The sequence below is a fragment of the Zeus faber genome (assembly GCF_960531495.2).
Source record: "Zeus faber genome assembly, chromosome: 18".
Classification (NCBI taxonomy): Eukaryota; Metazoa; Chordata; class Actinopteri; order Zeiformes; family Zeidae; genus Zeus; species Zeus faber.
In genome coordinates, this window is record NC_137210.1 from 20,711,706 (window position 1) to 20,737,564 (window position 25,859).

Sequence of the window (25,859 nt, forward strand, 5' to 3'; positions counted from 1 at the left end):
ACGCACGCACGCACACGCACACGCACACACACACACACACACACACACACACACAGGTTGAGGGCGAGAGCAGGTGTAGCGGGGACTTACCACCTCTCTTCTCAGCTGGACGAAGAACTGTTTGCATTTGAAGGAGATCTTGACGATCTTCAACCTAAGAACACACACGCACATGCACACAGAAATGAACAAACACCACCTTGATTTCCTGTTTGTTTGTTTGTGACGATATGCAATGCCCGTTGTTTTGGTGTAGGTATGGGCGCTCATTTCTCAGTGTGTAAGGAATAAAGTCCATGGCCTATCCCCCCCCGACACAAATAAACACTGAAATACACACGTGCAATGTGAGTCACGCCACACGACTATATTTGCGTCAGTGCACTAGAGCACGCCGTGGACGTTCATACCGCGGCAAATCCCGCGCGTAACCCAACCCCGCCACCCGCTGCATCCACACATCCCAGACATGCAACCTCATCGTCATCGCCGTCACCTTTTAAATTCAACTCTGCTGAAGCTGTTTTCTCGATACTGGATCAATTAAAAAAATATATTTCCGCATCTAAGATAATTCTGATTTTGAAAAATCATGACAGACTCCTGAATTCATATTTAGGCGTCCACTCCCATTGTTTTTGTTCAACTTTTCATTATTCTTAATCGTCTTGGAATTCGTCAGATACTTGGCTCCAAGTATCTGAAACACGGCACGGTTGAGACCTCGTCGGAACCGGGACGTTTCAGACATATGTTGATAAATGTTGTGTGGTTTGATCAATATCGATGTACATTTGGAGCAGAAATGAGCGAAAAACTGTAAATTTACTGGGAGCTGTAGAACGCTGGCACGATTTGATTCGTTTGAGGAGCAGGGGGGCTTTGTGACATCATCACCCGAAGTTAATATAAGCCCAAGCTTCGTCTCTTGGAACTAATTTGCATCCGGCGACTTGCGCCTTGTGGACTGTGTAGCGTGTTCTACGTGGAGACAGACAACCTGAGCCGATGCTGAGTTTGATGGAAACTCGGAAAACTGTTACCCGCGCTGCATTTCACAAGACCCCGAAAACTATAATGGGTCACAGAAGGCATTTTCGCACCGCAGGAGGAACCTCGGAAACCTGTAATAAGTACCTAACATGACTAAACTGGATCCTGTGTATTGCTGCCTGCAGCTATATTTACATATTTTATTTGTTCAAATTGGAGTCCTACAAGTTATTTTAGATTTTATTGTAGACTGCTGCTGCTTCTCACTTTGTGTCATTTTTGGTCTAAAATCAAACTGACTACATGTGAATCAATGCATTGAAATTGATTCACCTGGTTATATGTGATAAAGTTTAATATTGAATCACAATAAAGAATAACTGTAGAGCAGCAATACTCCTCTGGATCCAAACAGTATGGAATTGGGGGGATTCCTGAGATTCCTGAAGCTGAAGAAATGTGGGTCCACAAAGACAGAAGTAGGACAAAGTGCGTCCAGAAATACTGCAAGAAGTACTGCATGGGTCCAAAGACACAACATTTGCTTGTTTCATCTCCTGTGGTAACTGTAGTACTACTAGTCTGCTACTACACTACACTACAGTGTACTATATACCTATCATTACTACACTACACTTATTACTATACTATTATTACTACATTATATATACCATTATTTCAACACTACACCAATAGTTTAGTTTTGTAATAATTGTAGTCTATACTATTATTACTACACTATACTTTTATTACTACACTATACTTATTACTATACTATACTGTACTTGTTATTACTAGACTATACAATTCTATTATTACTACACTATACTATTATTACTATACTTAATATTACGAAACTATACTATTACTATACTACTATTATTACTACACTGCACGTATTACTACATTATACTCATTCTTACTACACTATACCATGATGACTACACTATACTTAATATTAATAAACTACACTATTACTACACTATACTATTATTACTACATTATACTATTATTACTATGTCATACTACATCAAACTTATTATTACTACACTATTATTACAACATTATACTCATTATTACTACACTATACTATTATTACTACACTATACTATTATTACTACACTATACTATTATTACTATACCATACTACATTGTACTTATTAGTACACTATACTACACTATTATTACTACCCTATACTTGAATGCATCAGAATGGCAAAGGAAGTAAAACATAAAATGAATAAAATTGTGGTACAGGAAAATGATGACGAGCTACATGTGCACAGATGTACACACATAACTTACACAACCGAACACATATACTTTCTCAAACTCACACACATCACAGTATGCAGACACATACGCGCGCACACGCACACACACACACACACACACTCTAAGAGGTCTGCTGATGAGCCAGTGAGCTGTATAATCCTCTCCTACAGCTCTGTTGCTGCTGTGACTCATCGCTCTCCGCTAAATATACCACACACACACACACACACACACACACACACACACACACACACACACACACACACACACACACACACACACACACACACACACACACACACACACACACACACACACACACACACACACTTTCTTACTCATATACACATTCAAATAGACACATGCTTATGCAGACACACACACACACACTCCCAAACACACACTTATGCACACACACGCTCATGCACACACAAACGCTTATGCACACACACACGCGTGCACACACACACGCACACACACACAGTGAGTCATGCCCCAAACTAAGTGTGGCTTATTTGTCAGGCTGCTGTGAACATAAATAGGAATGGGGCAAAAAAATCAACATCTCTTTGGCTCCCTCTCTCTCTCCCCCAGTGTGGCTCGTCTCTCTCTCTCTCTCTCTCTCTCTCTCTCTCTTTGAGTCTCCCCGTCTCCCCCCTCTTTATCTCTCACTGGGCCTTCCCTCCCCTCCCCCCTCTCCCCTTCATCTCTCATTCTCTTTGGAAGAAAAAGAAGAAAAGAAGGGATAAGAGAGGGAACAGGTGGGGGTAAACGGATGAGGCGTGACAGCGGTTAGGCAGAAAAGGAGAAGATAGAAACAGACAGAGAGAGAGAGAGAGAGAGAGAGAGAGAGAGAGAGAGAGAGAGAGAGAGAGAGAGAGGGAGAGAGAGAGTTAGTGTAGAGCGGTATCTGGTGACGATGGTGGACAGCTGTCAGGGACTCCGCGTTTGGACGCCATTTTTAGCTCGAGTGACGAACACACACACACACACACACACACACACACACACACCAATCCAAAAGAGCACAGCAGCTGGTCTGTGTGTGTGTGTGTGTGTGTGTGTGTGTGTGTTTATGTTTATGGACTTGGTAGGAATATCTGGTAAGGGGTGTGTGTGTGTGTGCAAGCGTTATTCTGTGCGGGATGTAAATAAGATGGTTTGAATTTAAGTGTGTGTGTGTTTGTGTGCGTGTGCGTGTGTGTGTGCGTGCATGTGTGTGTGTGCGTGCGTGACTCACCATGGAAAGTAGTTGATCCGTACCCTGTTTTTGTAAATCACGATGCCGGCGGACATCACCCCGATCAGAATCTCCGTGTTACTCTGGTCCTGAGGGAGAGATAGAGGGAGGAGAGAGAGAGATGGAGAGAGAGGGAAAGCGAGAGGGAGGTTGCACAAAGGTTATTGTTGCATTATTAATTTTTTGACGGTCAAACCCATATTTTAAATCTGAATTATTCACAGGTTTTTTTATGATGAAGAGGCAGCATTCAATTCTTGAATCTTATATGAACATTGTGAATGTGAGTTTCTGGCGGATCTGTGACGATCAATGGCAGGAAATATTGTACAGTTAGTGAAAGTGTCCTTATAATATATATCATTTTTTTGCATTTTGTGTTTTTTGGCTATTTGTATATATCTGACAATTTTTGAAAATTTATTTTATATCTCACTTTTTATTCTGCTTTACATTATTATTAGTTCTTACATTATCGTTAATTTATTATTTCCTTATTTTCATTCTCCCCAGCTTGTTCTCTTATTTCTTTTCTTATGTTTTATGCTAATCGTCTGTCGTGAAATGCGCCACACCAGAACAAACAGTATTTGTAAATGTACCTGGTGGAATAAGTAGATACATATTTATAAATGAACATGCAGAACCACTCACAGACACACAGAAACACGAGACCGTAAACCCCAAAAACGACCATTTCCCTGCATCCATCGATAGAGGAAAGCTTCCAGTTTTACCAATGAAAGCAACAAAGTGCTGCATAATCTGAGTCTAATCCGGGAAACATTGATCTGAGGGGAAACGTGAGGAAGGTCGATGTGGCTTTTGCCGTGACACACACACACACACGAACACACACGAACACACACACACACACGCACACACGCACACACGCACACACACACACACACACACACACACACACACACACACACACACACACACACACACACACACACACACACACACACACACACACACACACACAATGAAGCCATATTCAAACTAAGGGACACATTCAATATTGATGCATCCAGTCAATTACACCGAGACATATGGGGCCCCCGCACACACACACACACACACACACACACACACACACACACACACACACACACACGTGCACACACACTTCCCCCACACACACACACACTCTCTTACCCTTGCATAGTGCAGCTCTACCCCATACAGATCCAGCGTGCGTGCTGTGTTCAGATAATTAAACTCTGACTGGGCAGGAGATAAACCACTGAGAGAGAAAGGGGGAGGGGGGGTGTGGAGGGAGGAAGATAGACAGAGAGTAAGAACAATGTCAGAAACATATAATCGAAAGAGAATATGAATACTTAACAAAAACATGAATGATAACAATAACAACAAAATTTATAATAGAAAAAATATACAAAGTACTAATATTAATGATAATAACAGCATCCACAGCTCAAAATAATGAAGTATAATTAATTGTAATTAATTGCAAACTATATTGGATGGACTTTGAGGGCGAGATGGAAAGAGAGAGAGCGAGAGAGTACAGACAAAAAGAGAAGAGACAGCAGATCGAGGTCGCGGGGGGTAAATATGGAGACGGGGAGGCAGAGAGGCAGAAGTGATGAATTAAGTAGCAGGTAGCAGGAAGAAACAGCGAGAGAGAGAGAGAGAGAGAGAGAGAGAGGGTGGCAGACCGAAGAGGTAAATGTGAGAGAAAGAGAAGAACGAGACGATGAGATAATTGAAGAGAAAAGGTCAGTTTTAACATACGAGACATTTATTTAACACTGCCATTTGTCAACGCAGTGTGTTGGCGTGTGGATGACTGCATTTATCTCTCACACACACACACACACACACACACACACACACACACACACACACACACACACACACACACACACACACACACACACACACACACACACACACACACACACACACACACACACACACACACACACACAGCTAAATCATGTATGAGTGTGTGATTTTTGTGCTTCTATGTGCATGTTTGTGTGCGTGTGTGTGTGTGTGTGTGTGTGTCTGTCTGTGTGTGTCTGTGTGTGCCTGTGTGTGTGTGTGCGATCGTGACCCCACCTGTGCTGCTGGTGGTGCTTGGTGACCTCCTTGTGGAAGTCCTGTGGAGGGCTGGGGATGAAGCCGTACTCAGCCAGGTATCCTGCTGCATGCTCCGTCTCACTGTAGTCTCCAAGCTCAGCTGCGGGAGGAGGGAGGTGGAGAAGGCGACGCTTGGTTGAAGACACTCGTCAACCCATTCATATTTGATGTCATGATTCTATCTCGTGTTATTATTGCTCGTTTTCTGATTCTTGTTTCAAACAAAACACAACTGAATCAAACAGAGAAAAAGGGTATTTATATCCATATCGTGATATGAGACTAGATATCGTCTCGTATTTTGGTTATCGTAACCCCAAAATACAGTAGGGTTAGGGTTCAATTCTGAACAAATATTTAAGACATAAACTTCAAAAACGTTAAATTTCTTCAATATTGCCCAGAGGGTATTCCACATTCTTATTCAGGGGAATATTCTTAATTTGTATTTTTGTTTTCTAAATATTCGTCACTTGTGATTATTGACCACGGTTGCACTGTTAACTTGTTGATAGGTCAACATCGGCCCTATGTGGCTCTGCACGGCTTCTCTGAAATGCTCTCATATTGATGAACCATTGACTCTTTGGCCAGCCTGGTCTTCTCCGGTCATGCCAAAAGCGACGCATGTATTAATCACATGTATGAGAGGGGGGGGGGTGTCTTCCATAAACCATTCTGAAATAGAGTGTAAAAGATGGCGAAGAAAGGGAAATATTTACGGAGGATAATAGAATACATTTAAATAGGTCATGGTGTTACACAGCATAAAGCGCTGAGCAAGGTTATTTCTTTATGCTTCGCTACGGTGCCACTTTTTCACCGACAAGAACGGTCTCAATTAGGGGGATGATATCAGGAGTCTTCATCACCGTGCAGTGTAAGAAACGCTCCTTAGCTTCATTAGCTTCTGTGTGTGTGTGTGTGTGTGTGTGTGTGTGTGCGTGCGCGCAGGTGTATTAATGTATGTATGTGAACGAACGGCACGAACAGATTGCCTCGCAGATCATCAATACAGCTAAAAATAGGATGTGCCATATCACAACTCATCACATCAGATCTGTCAGTGACAGTGTGTGTGTGTGTGTGTGTGTGTGTGTGTGTGTGTGTGTGTGTGTGTGTGTGTATGTGTGTGTGTGCATGTGTCTCTCTCTCTCTCTACAGGAGAAGGTGATAAAAATCCAGAATCCAACTACCCTCTGAGAGATAAACATCCCAACTTCCAGGGTATCACCACCTTCACTCCTCTAAGCATCGTTGGGGGTGGGGAGAGCACTGTTTGGCTTGAAGTATATACACAGTTACTGGAGAAAGACACGGGGGACGCGTGAACCAAGGCCGAGCCATTTTAAAAAGATAAATCTCTTCCAGGGGGCCCCGGGATGACTCCATTAGGAAGGTTAAAACTGCCCAGATCCACGGCGGACTAACCCACTGCCCCACAGCCCGGGCACGTCCAGCAACAGATCAATCCCAACCAGCGCTGCCATCGACGGCTCTTCGGCTCTGGGGACAAATAACCGTCCGATCGATAGTGTTAAGTATCGGGGACAGAGAGGGAAAGAGAGAGAGAGAGAGGGAGACGGCCGTTTTGTCGCTGGTGTCTTTTTACGGTTTTAAGTGAAAGATTAATGGAGCTCGATACGAGGCCGACGGTGCGATTGTCTGTGCGATGATTTGTTTTTCGGGCTGGAGTCCGTATTGAGCAGCGGCACACTGGAGCTGTCGCAGTCGTTACACCATCGCCCGATCGCAAATTTACCGGGAGCCGATCGAGGTCATTGTGGGAAATCGTTGCGGTTCCACATGTGGATGTTTCCGCCCACGTTGAAGAGGAATTTTGGGCCAGTGTTAAGAAAGTAGCAAGAAATACATTTCAGTTGGGTGCATTCACATCAGTTGGGTTCAGGCAAATTAAATACGTCAAATTAATTGTCCTTTTATGTTTCGATACTCAATGTAAATAAATTATTTTGCTTTTTCATAATTATTAATATGACTTATATTATTTATTATATTACTATTTTACATTTTAATATACTTTTTACATATGTGTGTGAGTATATCATGGAATGTATCTATGTGTATCAAAGGTTCTATATTATTATTCATAAATTAGTAATAAACAAATTAAAGTTATTATTACTATTATCATTATCATTAAATGGATTTCTTCACAAGGTGAATGTGTATTATTACACTGTTATAAGCTCATTATATGATATGGGATATACAAATAAATTGTTAATTCCAGTAATTTCTCTGACAATTAATGGTCATTTAATATTTCATGATCATGGCGGCCCTGGTAAACAGCAGGCCTCCGTGTGGATGCAGGGATGTGTGGAATGTAGACAGTACAGTATCATGATATAATGCTATTAAGGCATCCAGCCCTTTCATTCCCATGATAATCCTCAGCCTGAAGCGGCGCTTGTTAGAAGATCATTTAGCCACCCTCCCCACACAGCATTAAACTCAATAATGTGGAATTCATTAGAACGGCCGTTTAAAATAAAAGGGCTTTTATAAAACATACCTTGGTGGTTAATGACTATTGTGTATTATTTTTTTACAGAAACAAGCTGCCTGAGGCTTTATTCGATGCCTCCATCGCATCATTATTTCTGTTATCATAATTAACAAAAGCCGTCAGTTCACATCCTCATCTTACACAGTTGCTGGACAATATTTTGTGAATTCCACGCAGACGTCTTTCCCCCCCGACATTATTTCCCTTTTTTCCAAAAATAATTTGCACCACTTTCTAAACGCTGGCTTCGGGACGAGGTTTTAATTTGATCAGCGCTGACACTTCAGTGCAAGTTAAATGAATTAGCAGCATAGCAGCTGCTTCAAGCAGTTTTTCCCAAAGCAAACATTTATCTTCATAATCTGGGCTGGCATTGAACTGACAACGTGTACACGGACCCAGCTGAAGTATGGGTGTGTGTGTGTGTGTGTGTTAGGGTGTGTGTGTGTGTGTGTGTGTGTGTGTGTGTGTGTGTGTGGGTGTGTGTGTGCGTGCGCACATATGTGTATAAATGTGGCAGTGTCTGTCACGATGTTTGCAATCCAGTTCAAATCCCTTCTCTGACCTATATAGCAGTGAAATTCCCCATGAAATGCTCCAGAGAGGAGGAGGAGGAGGGGAGAGAGAGAGAGAGAGAGAGAGGAGAGAGAGAGAGAGATAATGGGAAAGACAGACAGGCAGAGCGAGAGGAGAGAGCGAGAGGAGAGAGCGAGAGACAAGAACATAATGTAAGGGCGCGAGGGAGTGAGGGAGGGAGGGAGGGAGGGTAATAAATGGAGAATGAAGGGAAAGTTAAAGAGACGGAAGATTGAAAAAGAACGGGAGAGCGAGAGAGAGCGAGAGCGAGAGAAACACACAGGAGGGAGAGAGAGAGATGGAGTAAAAATTTGAAAAAATCAACATGACTGTCCAAGATGCTGAAGCTAGAAATCATCAATGAAACCGAGACAGACAGCCAGCCAGCCAGCCAGCCAGCCAGCCAGCCAGCCAGCCAGCCAGCCAGCCAGCCAGCCAGCCAGCCAGCCAGCCAGCCAGACAGACAGACAGGTCCATCACTTCATCGAGCCCAGTGTGATGACAGGGGCCCGGTCAGGAACCTCAGGCAAAAACGCTAAATCACCACAGAAAAGCTGATTAGAGTGGAGGCTGCTCTCTGAGCTGCAGAGGAGCTTCCTGCTGCTCCGTCAGTGGGAAAACGCAGCGTCAGCAGATATTCCGTCATGGCTGTGGGTCAGGAGAGGACCTTGGACACATGTGTAAAAAAAATAAAAATAAAACAACACATTTCATCGTCCCATCGAGGGGGGAAAAAAACTCCTTGGCCGTGGTGCCAGCTGGAAATTAAAAAAAAAAAAAAAGGTTCTGAAACCCCCAAAAAAATACTACCCAGGACAGGATGGAGGTGGAAACACGTTCACAATAACAACAGTGGAAGAAGTGGGTTGACCAGACACGGGTCCTGGAGCTGCAGGACTTTGTGATGCTGTGCTCGCGCGTCGGTACCGACTCTGCTACAGGAACCAACTTTGGGGGAAATTTGTCTTGAGCGGAATCAGTATTTCTAAAAACTTTGGCTCAACCGAGCGTGGTTAAAACGGTTTAATTTATAACTGGTTTATATCGTTCTTCTATCACATCAATGCAATACGGTTAAAACACATCATTCAGACTGGGATGACTGGGATGTACGAGCGCTTGTTTCATTGACGCGGCCGATTAAAGTTATGTAGAGGTGTGACGTAGACCCCACATTTGGGAGTGTGGCGGTAAAACCGAAATATCCGGCTACTTGAAGACAAACAAGCACTTTTTCATTAAGTATTAGAGTATGAATAATAACGTAAAATCACATTATGCGGTAATAGAGATGTCAAGGCAGCGTTTCTGTTCTGGAACAATGAAAAAGGATTAGTTAGGGGCTTTTGTTCCTCGAAAAAAATATTTTGTTCGTTTCTGGTTTGTGGTTCCGTTCCTGGTTCAGAGCCCTGGTTCTACGTCTCAAAAAAAATAAATAATAATAATTATGTGTCAGTTTGTCAAATGTCAGTGTCAATGACATTGTTATTATTATTTTTTGACAGGTTTTTGGGCTTTTTTGGGGGTAAAGGGGTGCATTCAAACAACATACAAAGGCAAAAGCAATGCATGTTTGCTCAGATCATTTATCCGTTACATATTTTCCCAGTATTTTCATGCAAAATGTCTCTCTCGTCCGCTCTGAAGAGACAGCCTGCAGCCGCTGGGAGGTCGGCAGTGATAAGATCAAGTATCCCCAGCGCGCCTGATGGTGTTCTAATGGCTTCTAGGGCGTAGAACTAGCCGTGCACTCAAACAGCCACAGCCATTCAATTAAAGCGTGTGTGTTTGTGTAGCTACAGAGACCTAATGAATAGTCTGCCATTGTTATCTGGAGAGCACGTGCCCCGGGAGCCGTACTTACACTGAACAGCGTACGACGCCAGGAGAGCGGCCGTGTTGTGCGGACAGGGTAATCTGTGGAGAACACACACACACAGACACACACACACACACACACACACACACACACACACACACACAGACACACACAGACACACACTTCAGCTTGTTGGATCAATAGAAAGGCCATTAAAGTCGTCTTGAAGAGCAACAGCGTTTCCAAACACCAATTGGTTAAAATGCACCGTGATGAGGCGAAGAGCCCCACGTGAATCGGGAATTAAAACAAAGACGTACTTTGTGACACGTGAAATAAAGCCACGGCCTGCTAAAAACGCAGGCGTGGGGGTTTTGTTTTGCTTTGTTTTTTTAAAAAGGTTTCTCGTCTTGCGTTAACTCCAGAAAGGAGGTTGCAACAGCACATTCCCCCCCGTTACCCCACGTATGGGGTTTTATGGGGGATTTTCTTTTGTGGACACAAATACATCAACTAATCATGGGAGTCCTTGTGAAGGGGATTGGGAGGTCCAAACGGTTTTACACTAAGGCCGTGTTACGCCTCGCCGGTAATAACCAACAGACTCATTCGTCCTGACAGTGAGAGTCACCTCGACTCTACAGTATTCTTAGGTCCACCTCTTGTCCAGAAGCGGAGGCTGTTACTGAACACATTTCACAAGGTTGCCGGTATTGAATGCAACGGTTTCACTGAATAAATTGCGGCTTGGCAGCGTGGCCGTCCTCCTTGATAAAGCAGACCGGCACTTTCCAGAAATTCACCCGGTCCGCCGTGCTCGGAATGGGTAGAAGGGAAATACACATGGCGGATGTAATCCCCTGGCGCATCATTACACAGAGGCCGACGAGGAATGGCTCCTTAATGCTGGGCAATTTGGAGATGTCGGCCACTTGTTGGAATTAATTAACATAAATTTTACGCTCATATATACCGATAGCGGCGCCGGATTTCCAAGGAGCTTCACGGTGTTTCGGTTCTTACCAATTAGCAACTGGCACCAAATTGGCCCCGGTCTGCAGCAGCCATCCCAATCCCTAATGCCAAGAGGCGTTTAGTGTGCTCCGTTAAAAAGAAAAAACCAAACTCATAAGAATCCATTAGAGCGCTCGGCTCAGCGCGCAGAGCGGCATCTCGAAAGAGCTTAACACTCACCTTCCAGTTAAAATATCCTGCTTGATCTGGAGAAAGCACTGATACCTGCAGGGGGTGAAACACACGCCATGAGGAGCAGCACTCAGCCCAACTTCAGAATGAGACTGGACTGGTGGCTGAGTCCCGCAAATCGGAACAGAGTATTCACACAGTCGTACACATATAATTACACATCAATCTAAATAGCAAAACCGACAGAGCCGGTTTATAATAACTGTAATTTTAGGATATTAGGATATTAAAGCAATCTGTCATGTTTTGATATTCAAAAAAAAAGAAATGTCATGAAATCCTTTTCAAATATATTACTTATGAATGAATAATTAAGTCACAACCATAAGTGTCATCACCAAAAAGTAGAGACGTCGTGACTGTACGGCTTCTTCACTGATGTCTGGTGAACTTTTTTCGACAATTGCAGGGAAACAACTTCAAAGACAAACACTCCCAAATGGTCTATGAATAAAGACACGTTTCGATTTTCTTAATTCTGTGATTTATAAATGTAATAATGACTATTGTTAGTTGTAGTTGTAGTTGTAGAGGAGAGACGGACTCAAATCCAAGGCTAGGATTCCCCCTTCCCCCAAAACGTGCTCTCGGTGTGAGAGAAAACGCTGCAGCACAGAAGCCATTACTCCACAAATGATGCGACTGATCCAAGTATTTATTTCCAAAGAGGTCACCGACACCGTCGCCCCCGGACACGCAGCGAGCGGCAGCTCCATGTGTCTGGTGTTTATAAAAGCGCCGCGAGGCTCGTGCGCGGTGTTGATAAGGAGTTTGGCACGGAGGCGGCTCAGAGGCGGAGCTGCGAAGGAGGTGTCCCCGCTGCCTCGGCGCCGAGATGCCGGCCATATGCTCACAGCGCTGCGACTCGCAGTCCATCTCGCAGCCTTTATTCTGCAGCATACGGCCTGTGCTACGTCTCTCACTGAATGGAGCTGAATTACCAAACAGGAAAAGGGTACTTTGGGAGGAGCTGTGTTTCGTCCATCAATTATGTATTATTATATGAGGTGTATATATTATACTATCTCTGAGGTGAAGATCAGAAGAGAAGACTTCGGCCCTGTTTACACCTGGCATTAAAATGCGTCTTGGGTGATCCGATCACAAGTGGACAGCTCTAAAAGACAGGTGTGAACGCGCCCACGCAAGACGCGGTGAGAGCCGCTCGCTCAGACCCCCCTTGGAGGCGGTAAGCCGACGTAGGTATTCATTCGAGCGCCAACGGTGTCGCATTGAAGTGGGAACCAACAAGAAAACGCCACGACAGGCAAAAACCGATTCTCATGGATGGAGCACACAGGAAACACGCCGTCTGATTTCCATTCAGGCCGAAGGGTCAGTACAACGGAAACTGGACGGTTCACGATTCGCAAACGGGCGCATTAAGAGCAGATAAAAAAAAAAAAAAAAAAAAAAAAAAACACTGGATGCGGACCGGGTACAGTCCATCGTGGCAGCAATGTGGCGAAAAATAAAACACCTGAAAAGTGCTTTCAGAAGTGAAATGATGTACGAGTTTATTTGTTTACGGGGCGGGAAAGTGAGATCCAATCGCAAGTGGTTACCTGTGACGCATGTGGAGACGCATTCTAACGGCAGGTGTGAACAGGGCCTGAGAGACTGATCGGGCAAGTTGAAAACGCTGAATGCCGAGAGCAATCAGAGCCGCCACAATTATTTCATAACAACCCGATCGCCATTATTTTAGTCGCTCACGATCTTGTTGTTACCATTCCATTAGAACATGTATCCATCCAAAATGCTGGGGAATATTAAACCAATTTTAGAAATAGTGCAATAAATAATGAGATATAGGTCCGTTTCCATAGGGTGGGTGAAGGAAAATCGACTATCTACCCCAAAAAACGGGTCTTCTGCAACAGGTGTACAACGTGTTATTACTAGCCTTATTTCATGGCACTATTAAAGTGGAATAAAACACCTCGGGATATTTAGTGAGCTAATGATGATCAATCAAATTTTGAATTTGTTTTTCTAAAGGTTAGTTCAGTTTGGCAGTGCAGGGCAGCAAGCCCGACACTTAACCTTCAGAAGTGGTTGCCAGGACTGACAAAGTGGTTGCCAAATATGAATCCTGTTATAATTGAGTGATAATGAGCCTATAAAATTATAATCCATATTCCAATATTCTCACCATTAAATATTAAAAAAAAAAAAAATTGGAGTACCATATGCGCAATTGTCCCCAAATCTGATCACCAGGGGCGACCGTTATCGCCAGGTCCTGGAGTTCAAAAACAGGTGTTTGTATCTGTGCAGTGGTAAAAGATTCCTTCGATTCTCGCCGCCGCTCACAGGCCCCTCTCCTCCAACCGAAGAACATGCCAAGAGACGGTGGATTACCCGCCGCCGCTCAGCGACTGAACATGGCGCCAGGTGTCACAGCGCACTGGCCCTGGATTTGAAGGTTATCATGCTCTACAATGTACGTTAGCCTCGAGGACCAACACCTCCTACAATAGAGGCGTTAATTAAGGACACTATTAAGCCGCTCTCCTTTGAATCCACGGATTGTGTCAGAGCGAGCGTAATCTCCTTTCCTCTATTTGAACCACATACTGTATTCTGTGTGTGGAAGACGGACAGTGTTCCATTGAATGTCACTGGCTCCTCTATGTGATGAACTGGGAATGTAAAACAATGACAGGCTTTCAGCCAAGGGAGATTGAGTATTTACTCGGTCCGCCGTTCCACAAGGGGACCTTGTTTGGAGTCGATTCCAGTCCAGAGTCTCGATCTTCTTACCGTGTGTATTCTTCCTGAAGTTTATTGGGGTCCGTCACAAAGAACTTGACTCTGAAGCTAAGGTTATGCGGAGACCCTCCTAGAAAAAAAAAGAAAGGTGTACATTTAAAGGAGATTCAAGACCTGATTGAAGTTCTACCCAAAGCAGCAGATACACCGATGAGCCACAACATTAAAACCACCACTAAAAACCACTAATATCGCCCTTGTGCAGCCAAGTTGAGAGGTGGGGCCCCCATGGATCGGGCTTGTTGTTCCAGCACATCCCACAGATGCGCCATCGGATCGGACCCTAACCCCGCCCATCCACATGATGTAGAAGAAAAGGTGATTCATCAGACCAGGCCACCTTCTTCCATTGCTCCATGGTCCAGTTCTGACGCTCACGTATCCATTGTAGGAGCTTTCAGAGGTGGTCAGGGGTCAGCATGGACACTCTGACCGGTCTGCAGCTACACAGCCCCATACACAGCAAGCTGTGATGCACTGTGTGTTCTGACACCTTTCTATCATAGCAGCATTTTTCACCAATTTGTGCTGCAGTAGCTCTTCTGTGGGATCAGCCCAGACGAGTTAGACTTGGCTCCCCACGTGCATCAGTGAGCCTTGGGCGCCCATGACCCTGTTGCCGGTTCACCTAGCCATCACAGTTTGGTCCTTGTCAAAGTGGCTCAGATCCTTACGCTTGACCATTTTTCCTGCTTCCAGCACATCAACTTTAACAACTGACTGTTCATTCTCTGCCTCATATATCCCACCTCTTGACAGGAGCCCTTGGAACGAGACGATCAATGTTATTCACGTCACACGTCAGTGGTTTTAATGTCGTGGCTGATCAGTGTATACAGTACAACAGGACAAACTCTCAAAGGAAAGAGCGGCAGAAAGTGAATTTATGGTAAAAAGGTGTTTATCACGCCTATAAATTGATATTCCTAATGTGTTCTCTACGTGTTGGAACATTTTTTTTGTGTGATTAGGTGGATTATGTTTCAGCTGAATCAAACTCACGTCCATTAGAAGTTGCTTAGGTCTGGGGAGATTTTCGCTCCTATATCAGGTAATGGTTGGACTAAACTAACCTCGACATGATATTAAGTTGTAAGCGAGTACGTAGAATATAAGGAATATAAGGATGAACATTTTAAAGTATTTTCAGTATCCAGGGAAAGCATGTGACCAAAAATGTACAGTTTGAAATTTGAAATGTTCATACTTGTATATGTCTTGACATTTTGACAACGTATTAGAGATCATTTTGCTGGTGAACAGGGTGAATTTCCAATCGAAACTCAACTGCGATTTATTTTGTTGTACAGCCCGAGACTCTGTTGTTAACCATGAGAGATAAAAATTCCTGTTTTGGCTGAATTCTGGCATCAACGACAATTCACACTTTAATACAGTTTTTGTTTTTTTTGTCATATGAATGTATTCTAACAAGACAACTGCTGGCATAAAATATGTATGTCCAAATTTTATCTCAACCCCAGGAGGGACAGCGCAGCGCGTCACAAGATACAGGATATCCCTAAACTACACGAACGCCTCGTTTGGTCAGTCGCACGACGTCAGGGCCGAGTTGAAACACAGTTCGCCGGCTGCTCGGGGAGGATGACCGCTCTCACCGAGGCCACTTTTTAATTGTTCCGTGTCTAACACATTCCGTTAAGCGTTTTCAAAAAAATACAAACAGAGTTGAAATCAAGTTTAATCACGACTTGAGGCGGGCTGCGAATTTTAAAATGATGCTCATAGTGGACCAAAAAATTAATAAAATAAAAAGAGCCGGAGGTGAAGTGGAGATTTTACAGCGTTGCTTAAGGTGGACTTCAGAAATCATCGATTTAAGCAGGCGGCGAGTTCAGGTGGAGTGTGTGTGTGTGTGTGTGTGTGTGTGTGTGTGTGTGTGTGTGTGTGTGTGTGTGTGTGTGTGTGTGTGTGTGTGTGTGCACGGGGAGGATTTCACCTACTTTTTAACTGTTTCCTGATGGGCTTGTTTGGATCCAGCCAGCGCTGTGAAACATTAATGAGGAGAGACTTAGAGAGACTTCCACAGCACCACGACACAGCCTCAATAATTCACAGACACACACACACACACACACACACACACACACACACACACACACACACACACACACACACACACACACACACACACACACACACACACACACACACACACACACATTATGCACAAACACACACACATACATTCTGTATGCAGTGTATACTGTATATACACATAGACAACAGTGTTGTGAGTGTTGTGATTGTTGCGGAAAAAAAAAGTTTTGTTGCAGTAAAACTGTGGGAATTGGCAAAAAGTTAATATAAAAAAAAAAAAAAAAAAAAAAAAACATACAAATTCTAAATGTCACAGAAATAACTGGAAAATATTTTAGTACTTCAGTTATCTTTTTCAATTTTCTAAACATAAAGAACCATGGGCATGACCGTTGCTTTTTCAGGTTCAATCTAGAAAATGAGGAAAGCTCCAAATAGGGGAAGGGGGGACAAATTTAAGTTGATTTTGCCATTTCATGCGGAAAAGTCGTGGCAACGCTAATAAATCGCACGCTCTCATAAATATTGCAGCGATTGGTGGAATTCGCATTACTTATTGCGATCACAAAATGGCAATTTTTCTGAGACTGAAATGTACATCCACTCTCACACACGCACACATATACACTCGCTCGAAGGCAGTCTGGCTAAAGCCCCCTCGCGCCACCCACACCCACACACACACACACACACACACACAGCTTACTGACCGGTGTGTCCGAGGAGTCGTCTGCCAGGTGAAGGCCGAAGTAGTCTCTCTCCGTCAGCTCCAGGTGTTTAAAGACCGCGTCCAGCAACACCTGACCATGATCCGACTTCTGCAGGGAGGGCAGAAAGAAGAACAACAACTTTTACTTTTTTTTTTTTTTTTTTAATATTGGGGCAGGGGAGGTGGAACATATTTTCATCATGACAAAAATAAATTAAATATTATTCTCAATTTCAGTTTTGAGTCATCAATTGAGAACGGCACGTCGAAGGACCGCGAGGCGTCCGCGGCAGGTGATTTTTCCGTCGTTATTTCTCCCGAATTCTTGGAATCAAATGAGTGGTCTTGAACGACTCCGAGCGATTCTCAAATCATTCGCTGCTCAAACATAAACCTCACACATACAATGGCTCTGAAAATAAATTATATAAAAGAGGTGAGGATGGTAACAATGTGTTGTTCAGGTCTACCACCCCGTGCGCTGTCTACTGATTCCCTCTTATTTTATTTCTTCTTTCCTGTGTATGTATTTGTAAGCACCGTTTTGCATACTTTTCATGGAATTCATCAACGCCGCTGCAGCGGCTCAACCTCGCCAGGGGGGTGAACAGTGTGCAATCCAATTCAAGCAAAATGTTTAAAAATGTCAAATCCAATGTGAAAGAACCAACTGAGGGTTCGTAAAAACTTCATCGGAAGAAGATTGTTTTTTGGAAGGCGCTGGATTCCCATGCGACCGTGGTCCAGCTCCAGTTGGGAGTTGGCGGGTGGAGATCGGGAAACGGGTATTTTGAAACCAAGTCTGTTCGTCCAGACATCAGCTTCAACCAAAATACAGCGCTACATCACGTTTGTCTCATCCCTCTCTTTTCCCTGATATTATTTTTCGTCCGCATTGAAAGAGGGAATTCCCGGACACGGACACACAGACACACACAGTTTGTATCTCAACCTGAGCTCTCCTGGGAGAATGTACTACAGCTTATACGCACGTGCATGACACAAATACATGCACTTAAAACATGCAGACATTTTCAACTCACACACATAAACACACATGGCTTCTCTGTGCCCCATTTCCCTTTTCCCCAGTGACACACGCAGCACAGCGCGTGCGTCTGTGATCTGTATACATGTCTGTGGGAGTACGTCAACTCTGACAACCCTTATGATGCTGCTTCCTAGGTTTGATCAACCGTAGTGACTGGGTTGGTTGGATGGCTGGTTTGGTGGCTGGTTGGTTGGCTGGTTGGATGGCTGGCTAGAAGGACAGCTGGAAGGCTGGTTGGATGGATGGCTGGAATGCTGACTGGATGGATGACTGGAAAGCTGGTTGGATGGATGACTGGAAAGCTGGTTGGATGGATGGCTGGTTGGTTGGATGGATAGCTGGTTGGTTGGTTGGATGGCTGGAAGGCTGGTTTGATGGATGGCTGGAAAGCTGGGTGGATGGATGGCTGGTTGGTTGGATAGATAGCTGGTTGGTTGGATGGCTGGATGGCTGGTTGGCTGGAAGGCTGGTTGGATGGATGGCTGGGAGGCTGGTTTGCTGGATGGCTGGAAGGCTTTGTTGGCAGATTGGTTGGATGACTGGGTTGGTAGTTTGGTTGATTGGTTGGTTTTTGGATGGATGATTGGTTGGTTTTTGGGTGGATGATTGGTTGGTTTTTGGATGGATGATTGGTTGGTTTTTTGGATGGATGATTGGTTGGTTTTTTGGATGGATGATTGGTTGGTTTTTTGGATGGATGATTGGTTGGTTTTTTGGATGGATGATTGGTTGGTTTTTGGGTGGATGATCGGATGGATTGGTTGGCTGGCTTACCAGTTGATTAACTGACTGTGGTGCAACCGAGGAAGTTCAATCTAATGCAGTTCTCTAATCTGATCTTCCTCATACACAGCTATTCATAGATCTGTCTCAGAAGACTGTGTGTGTGTGTGTGTGTGTGTGTGTGTGTGTGTGTGTGTGTGTGTGTGTGTGTGTGTGTGTGTGTGTGTGTGTGTGTGTGTGTGTGTGTGTGTGTGTGTGTGTGTGTGTGTGTGTGTGTTCCACTCCCACCACTCCTTTGTATGAAGTGGCTTTTCAGACTGGATGTGGGAGCCCTCTGTGGAGTTTTTATACTTTGCTCCCAGGAAACTTGTCGCCACGGTGTGCGTGTATGTACTGTATGCGTGCGTGCGTGCGTGTGCGTGTGTGTGCGTGTGCGTGCGTGCGTGTGTGTGCGTCAGCTTCTTCTGGTGTCCTAAAAGCACCAGAGCCCAATGTGCAAATGCTGCCACTGCAGGCGCAAACAGCCATATATTATTTAAATGGAACAGGGGACGTGCACGCGTCTGAAACACAAGCCTCTACTCTTCATTGCACGGCAAAAATCCACATCTCACTGTGGCTCGAGGTTGGACAATCTGAGAGAGCGACGAAGAGAAGGACGGCGGGAGTGAGAGGGAGGGAAGGGACAGGAGGAGAAAGAGGCAGATAGAGATGAGCGAGAGGGAGGCAGAAAGAAAGGCCAGATGGTGAGGGCAAGATGGACTTCACGACAAGTGCGACAGAGCTATGAGAGAGAGAGAGAGAGAGAGAGACAGGAGGCTCAGGATTTGAGAGAAAAGAGGACAACCCAGTAATAGAGAGGAGGCACTTATAGATTAAGAGAGAGAGAGAGAGAGAGAGAGAGAGAGATGGAGGGAGGGGAGACAAAAGCACACGGTGACTTGAAAAGAGAGAGCGTGCAGAGGAAGGAGGAGGAGAGGAATAATGGATGACGCAGCCGAATCAGACAAGCGCCTCCTTTGTGTTGATTCTCCTCAATCTGCGAGCAGCACGGAAAGAGGCGGGGTCTCAACGGCGGGATAGAGAGAGAGCAAGGGAGGGAGGGGAGGGGTTCCCCGATGTAGGTTAAAGGGGCTGACGCAGATGCTCTTAATGTAGGTTATCCTGTATAGCGGGTACTTAGAGGCGGATATTTGTGTGTGTTTTTACATTTTCTTTTATTTTTGTTCTTTTGGGAGGGATTTTATTAACAAAATCAATCACAATATTTTTTAATTAATACCTCATTATTGATAATTTAAGGATATTTTGGGGATGGCTATTGATGCTTTGAGAACATATTAAAACGCTTGGGAAATAATCACTAGTGATGTGGATATTGGGACCAATCAGGTAGATGCAGTTGGTTAGAACAGTCTATCAAGTTACGCTAACCAAAATACAAGATGAAACCTAGTCTCGATATTACAATGACACTGTGATCAGCCACAACATTAAAACCACCTGCCTAATAGTGTGTAGGTCCCTCTCTTGCCCATAAGACAGCTCTGACCCGCCTAACAATGTTTAGGTAGGTGGGACGTGTCAAAGTAACATCCGCATGAATGCCAGGACCCAAGGTTTCCCAGCAGAACATCGCCTCCAGAGCATCACACTGCCTCCACCTGCTTGTCTTCTTCAGATAATGCATCCTGGTGCCATCTCTTCCCCAGGTAAATGACACACATGCACCCGGTTATCTACATGATGTGAAAGAAAAGATTCATCAGACCAGGCCACCTTCTTCCATTGCTCAATGGTCCAGTTCTGACGCTCACGTGTCCATTGTAGGAGCTTTCAGAGGTGGACAGGGGTCAGCATGGACACTCTGACCGGTCTGCAGCTACACAGCCCCATACACAGCAAGCTGTGATGCACTGTGTGTTCTGACACCTTTCTATCATAGCAGCATTTTTCACCAATTTGTGCTGCAGTAGCTCTTCTGTGGGATCGGACCAGACAGGCTAGACTTCGATTCCCACGTGCATCAATGAGCCCATGGCTTCCCATGACCCTGTCGCTGGTTCACCGGTTGTCCTTCCTTGAACCACTTTGGGTAGCTACTAACCACTGCATACCGGGAACACCCCACAAGACCTGTTGTTTTGGAGATGCTCTGACCCAGTTGTCCAGCTATCACAATTTGGTCCTTGTCAAAGTGGCTCAGATCCTTACGCTTGCCCATTTTTCCTGCTTCCAACACGTCAACTTCAAGAACTGACTGTTCACTTGCTGCCTCATACAGTATATCCCACCTCTTGACAGGAGCCATTGGAACAAGATGAGCAATGTTATTCACTTCACGTCAGTGGTTTTAATGTTGTGGCTGACCTCTGTATATCGCTCTGCCCTAGTGTGAAAAAGCCCCAAAATGTCAAGCTCTTGCTAAAATGTTACTTGGTAAAGACAAGGACTTCACCCGTATTACCACCATTGTAATAACCACCAAATGTTAACATCATAAGCGTCTTTTCCCCACTATCAGCCTCTATACTGTAGCTACATGTCTTAGTCTTTGTAATGTGTCGTAAACCCAACATTAAACAGAAACGACTGTGCATCATTTATTTATTTCCTTGGTATTCATTTTGGCTTGGTCTTAATCTCAGAATCTTAAATCGTTTAAATCGGACTGTATTGTCTGGTCGGTTCGTGAGGGATTCACAACTCGATGCAATTTCCTTTGAAATGACAACACATCGCCTCAACGTAAACTACGAATAAAATGTACTTCAGCAAGAAAAAAAAACAAAAAAAACAGAAGGAGAGCGTAATGGCCAGTTGTGCCCAACACTATTATTACTATTACTGCGCAGTGCATTTTAACTGGACTAGTATTACTGGAAAATCCCTGAGTTTGCCAACTTTTGACTTTCCGGGCTTGTAAAAAAACAAAAAAAAACGACGGACATTCCTGAGTTGGAAGATAAAGATCAAGTGCCCTGCTGGTAATTGCAATCACAGACCTTGGACGTTCAGCATGAGTCTGTTTTGCAATTTATAATGAGATTCTTTATGGACTATATTTATTTTTATTTTTTTTACAAATGGCCAAAAAACAAAGCCAATTTTTTACCATTAAAATTAATACGGTGCTTGAGATGCACACGCCACGCATACACTCGTAAAAGTACCACCAAGCACACAATCGCTGTTCTCAAAGACAACATCCCTTTGAGGTACTCCGCTTTCATCATGTGCAGGTGAGGGTCAAGGACAAGAATCCTCCACCTCAAAACCTTCATTGGAGCCTTCTCTCCTTTCACCTTGGCTCTCTGTTATTGACGTTTGCACTAATTAGCGGTGTGTGAGAAGCGCCTCCTTTTATCGCCGGTTGCCACAGTAGCGTACACAACGCTCAATCACAAACAGAGTTTCCATTTCCCCTTTGGAGAAAAAACTGGAGGAGGAAAGCAAGACACGGGGCTGGCACGAGGCGGCCTTTAAAGCTACAACCAACACCACCACCGTCACCTGGCGTAAACCCCATCACTTCCCGCGCGGCGGTAACGTCTACCGTCAGCGTCATGTCCAGCGCGCTGAAACCGAGAGTGTGTGAACTTCCGAAGGCTCCCGCAGTCTCATGTTCCGCTGACGGTTTCATTCAATCGTATCGGACACGACACCCGCACTACAAAACAAGGAGTCACATGAGCTACGAGCCGTAAAGGTAATCACAAAAATAAGGTGAAAATTCACAAAAAGTGGGGGCGGGATTTGTGTCCACGAGATATTGTAATTCCTACTATCTCTAACGAACACCCCTCCCCACACACACACACCCCTCCACACACACACACACCCTCTGTCACACATGCATTCATGCAGCAGAATGGACATAAGACGTACACACACACACACAGCAAAAACAACATAAGATGCACACACACACACACAAGCACACACGCACACACACACACTTCCCACCCACACACAGTATGACACCCTCACACCCTTCTCCACATAGCAGCACCTCTCTATTTGTGGATGTAAAAAGAGCTAAGCTGGCATATACACTACCACAGCCACACCCATCCTGCAACACACACATGCACACAGACGCAGTCTCACACACGAAAAGCCTAAGCTATTCTCCATATAGTTTTTTGTTTTTTTTTACTCAAAGCCAACTCATACATAATTATAATGACCGTGCCACCAGAATTGAGCAGCGGTACGAGGCTGCTTTTACAGGCTCCGTTTCAGGCCTGGTTTCCCCTCTCGGGGACACAGAGAAGCCACCGGTCCCACCATAACCGGGTCGTTCAAAAGGTCGATGGCCGGATTTAAAGCTGGACTGCGTGAAATGCGCTCTCTGCCAGTGGCAGGGTATGTCAACACGCCCGTGAAGTTCAAAATAGATGAGATGTTCCCGCTGACGATCCCCAACTGCACGTCCCCGTCTCTACACCTTCCCCCGTCCGTGGAATATCACGGTTTCGGTAAAGACGGTCGTCGGCGGGATCGAGGCTTTTCCAAACATTCGACGCTGATCCGTGACGAAACCTAAGCATTAAAAGTGTTCCCCATTCACGCTCTATTTTCTTGCATTAAAATTTGCTTCTTAAAACTCTAATTGGCTCAAACACAGTTGGCTCAAATAACCGCGATCCGGCTATTATGTAATAACGTGACACAATTATGGCACAAAACGGCATATGTTCTGACCATTTCAAATGCAAAAACTTGCGTTTTGTGCACTTTCTGCATGTGCTTCATACCAAACCTCCCACGCCCCCCCGCCCACCACCACTGTTCCCTGGCTGTTCCTATGGCGATAAGCGTTGTGCTCTTGGACTCTCCTGCTCCATCCTCTGAGGATCAATAGACGTCTTGTTGTTCCAAGGATGTCTTCTCTTTCCAGGAAGCAAACGCTGCTGCCCAGGGATGATCAATGACCAGAGTCCCGCCAGACTGACTCATTCATTCAGAGAGGGAGCGAAAGAGTGAATGGAGAGGAGGCGATAAAGGGCGGGAGGGAGAGACCGGGAGAGAGCAGGAGAGCGGGGTAGAGAGAAATGCGCCAGGAGAAAGAGAGAGAGGGAGAAAGAGAGAGAGAGGGAGAAAGAGATAGAGCTAGAAACCTTTTATTTAACCCGTGTAGTATTTACTGTGATTTAAAAAAAAAGTATAAATAAAGTATATAAAATAATAATAATAATAATAATAATAAAGTAAAGAATAAAAAATAAAAAATAATATAATAGATATAGAGAGACAGAAATAAAGTAAGATAAATAAATCGATAGATCGATACATATATAGATAGAAAGAACAGATAGACAGATATGTAAAGGGACGGATAGACAGACAGACAGACAGACAGACAGACAGACAGACAGACAGACAGATAGACAGATAGACAGATAGATAGATAGATAGATAGATAGAAACACTAAATGCTTCTATCTTTCATTTCCTCACAGAGGAAAAGACAAACTCCCTTGATTCTAATTAACCTCCAATGCCGGTTGTTCTTTCCATCCAAACAGCATCATGAGGTGACTTACACACACACACACACACACACACACGCACACGCACACGCACACGCACACGCACACGCACACGCACACGCGCACCCACACGCGCACACGCACGCGCACGCACGCACGCGCACGCACACGCTGTTGTTCTGACTTCCTCTGTCTGTCACACTTGAGGAGAAAACAACGTTGTGATGTTGTCTGTGGTGCAATTGGCACCTTTGACATTGTAGTGTGTGTGGGTGTGTGTCTAGATTGACACTGCATGCTTGTATGTACTTGATTGAGCTGCTACTTTGAGGTGCTGCTATGAGATCTGGAATGTCAAGAATTTCACCGTGACGAATAGCGCGCCCGCACACACACACGCTCACGCACACACACGCACACACACGCACACACACGCACACACACACGCACAGAGGCAGGATGTGATGTTGACGAGAGGATGTTTGTGAAGTTGTCTTTTCAGAGGGGAGTTCCGCCAAATATTGTCATACAGACAGAGAGAGAGAGAGAGAGAGAGAGAGAGAAATGGAGTTTGAAAAAGTCAGACAGAGAAACAGAGAGATCTAAACATGAAAAAAGAAAAGAAACAAATGACAGGAGAGAGAAAAGGTGAAGGTGAGAAAAGAACAGAAGTAAAGCCAGCAAAAGAGAGACGGCATGAAGTGGGTGAATGAACAGCAGAACTGTAGAGTGGGAGAGACAGTGGAAAGAAATAGGAGAGACGGTCGACAGAGAGGACGAAAAAAGCAGAAGGGATGAAAAGAAAGATAACAAACAGAATGAAAAGGGGAGGGAGGAGAGGGATGGAGAGGGGGAGGCGAGGAAAGAGGGATGAGAGAGAGAAGGGGTGACTGGATCAGGAGTTACATGACTAACACGCTGATAAACCCTCCCATGTAGAGACGTATCAGGGTCCATTCTGGCATTATAAAATAAAATTCATGGACTTTCAAGTACTTTCTTAAGCACTAGTTTCTAATTTTCAAGGACTTGACACAGAACAAATATAATGCATTTTCAATGTGATCTTTATTGATTAAAATATAATGCAATCTTGGCCTCATTGACTATTACGTATATTATAATATCTATGATATATTTTATTATTGTCATTGTCATCTATTAGTATATGTGTCTCCATTTCCCTGGCATTATCTATGTCGTACAATCCATTCTGGAAAGTGTTTTTATTACGTTACAATTTGAATAACAAAACCACGCGGAATGGGACGGGTTTCCAACGATCATGTAT

General features: G+C 44.4%; 1 protein-coding gene across 1 annotated transcript in view; it reads right to left on the reverse strand.

Annotated features, from left to right (window-relative positions):
• LOC307243923 (tyrosine-protein phosphatase non-receptor type 4-like) overlaps positions 1-25,859 on the reverse strand; it is a gene marked incomplete at its 3' end in the record, with an annotated part of 79,640 nt that overhangs the window by 22,876 nt on the left and 30,905 nt on the right. Inside the window, 9 exon segments of the mRNA XM_080018892.1 lie at positions 91-154; positions 3,509-3,597; positions 4,670-4,757; positions 5,600-5,720; positions 10,594-10,646; positions 11,743-11,787; positions 14,521-14,599; positions 16,494-16,536; positions 17,301-17,408. Coding sequence (XP_079875018.1) covers positions 91-154; positions 3,509-3,597; positions 4,670-4,757; positions 5,600-5,720; positions 10,594-10,646; positions 11,743-11,787; positions 14,521-14,599; positions 16,494-16,536; positions 17,301-17,408 — 690 coding nt within the window.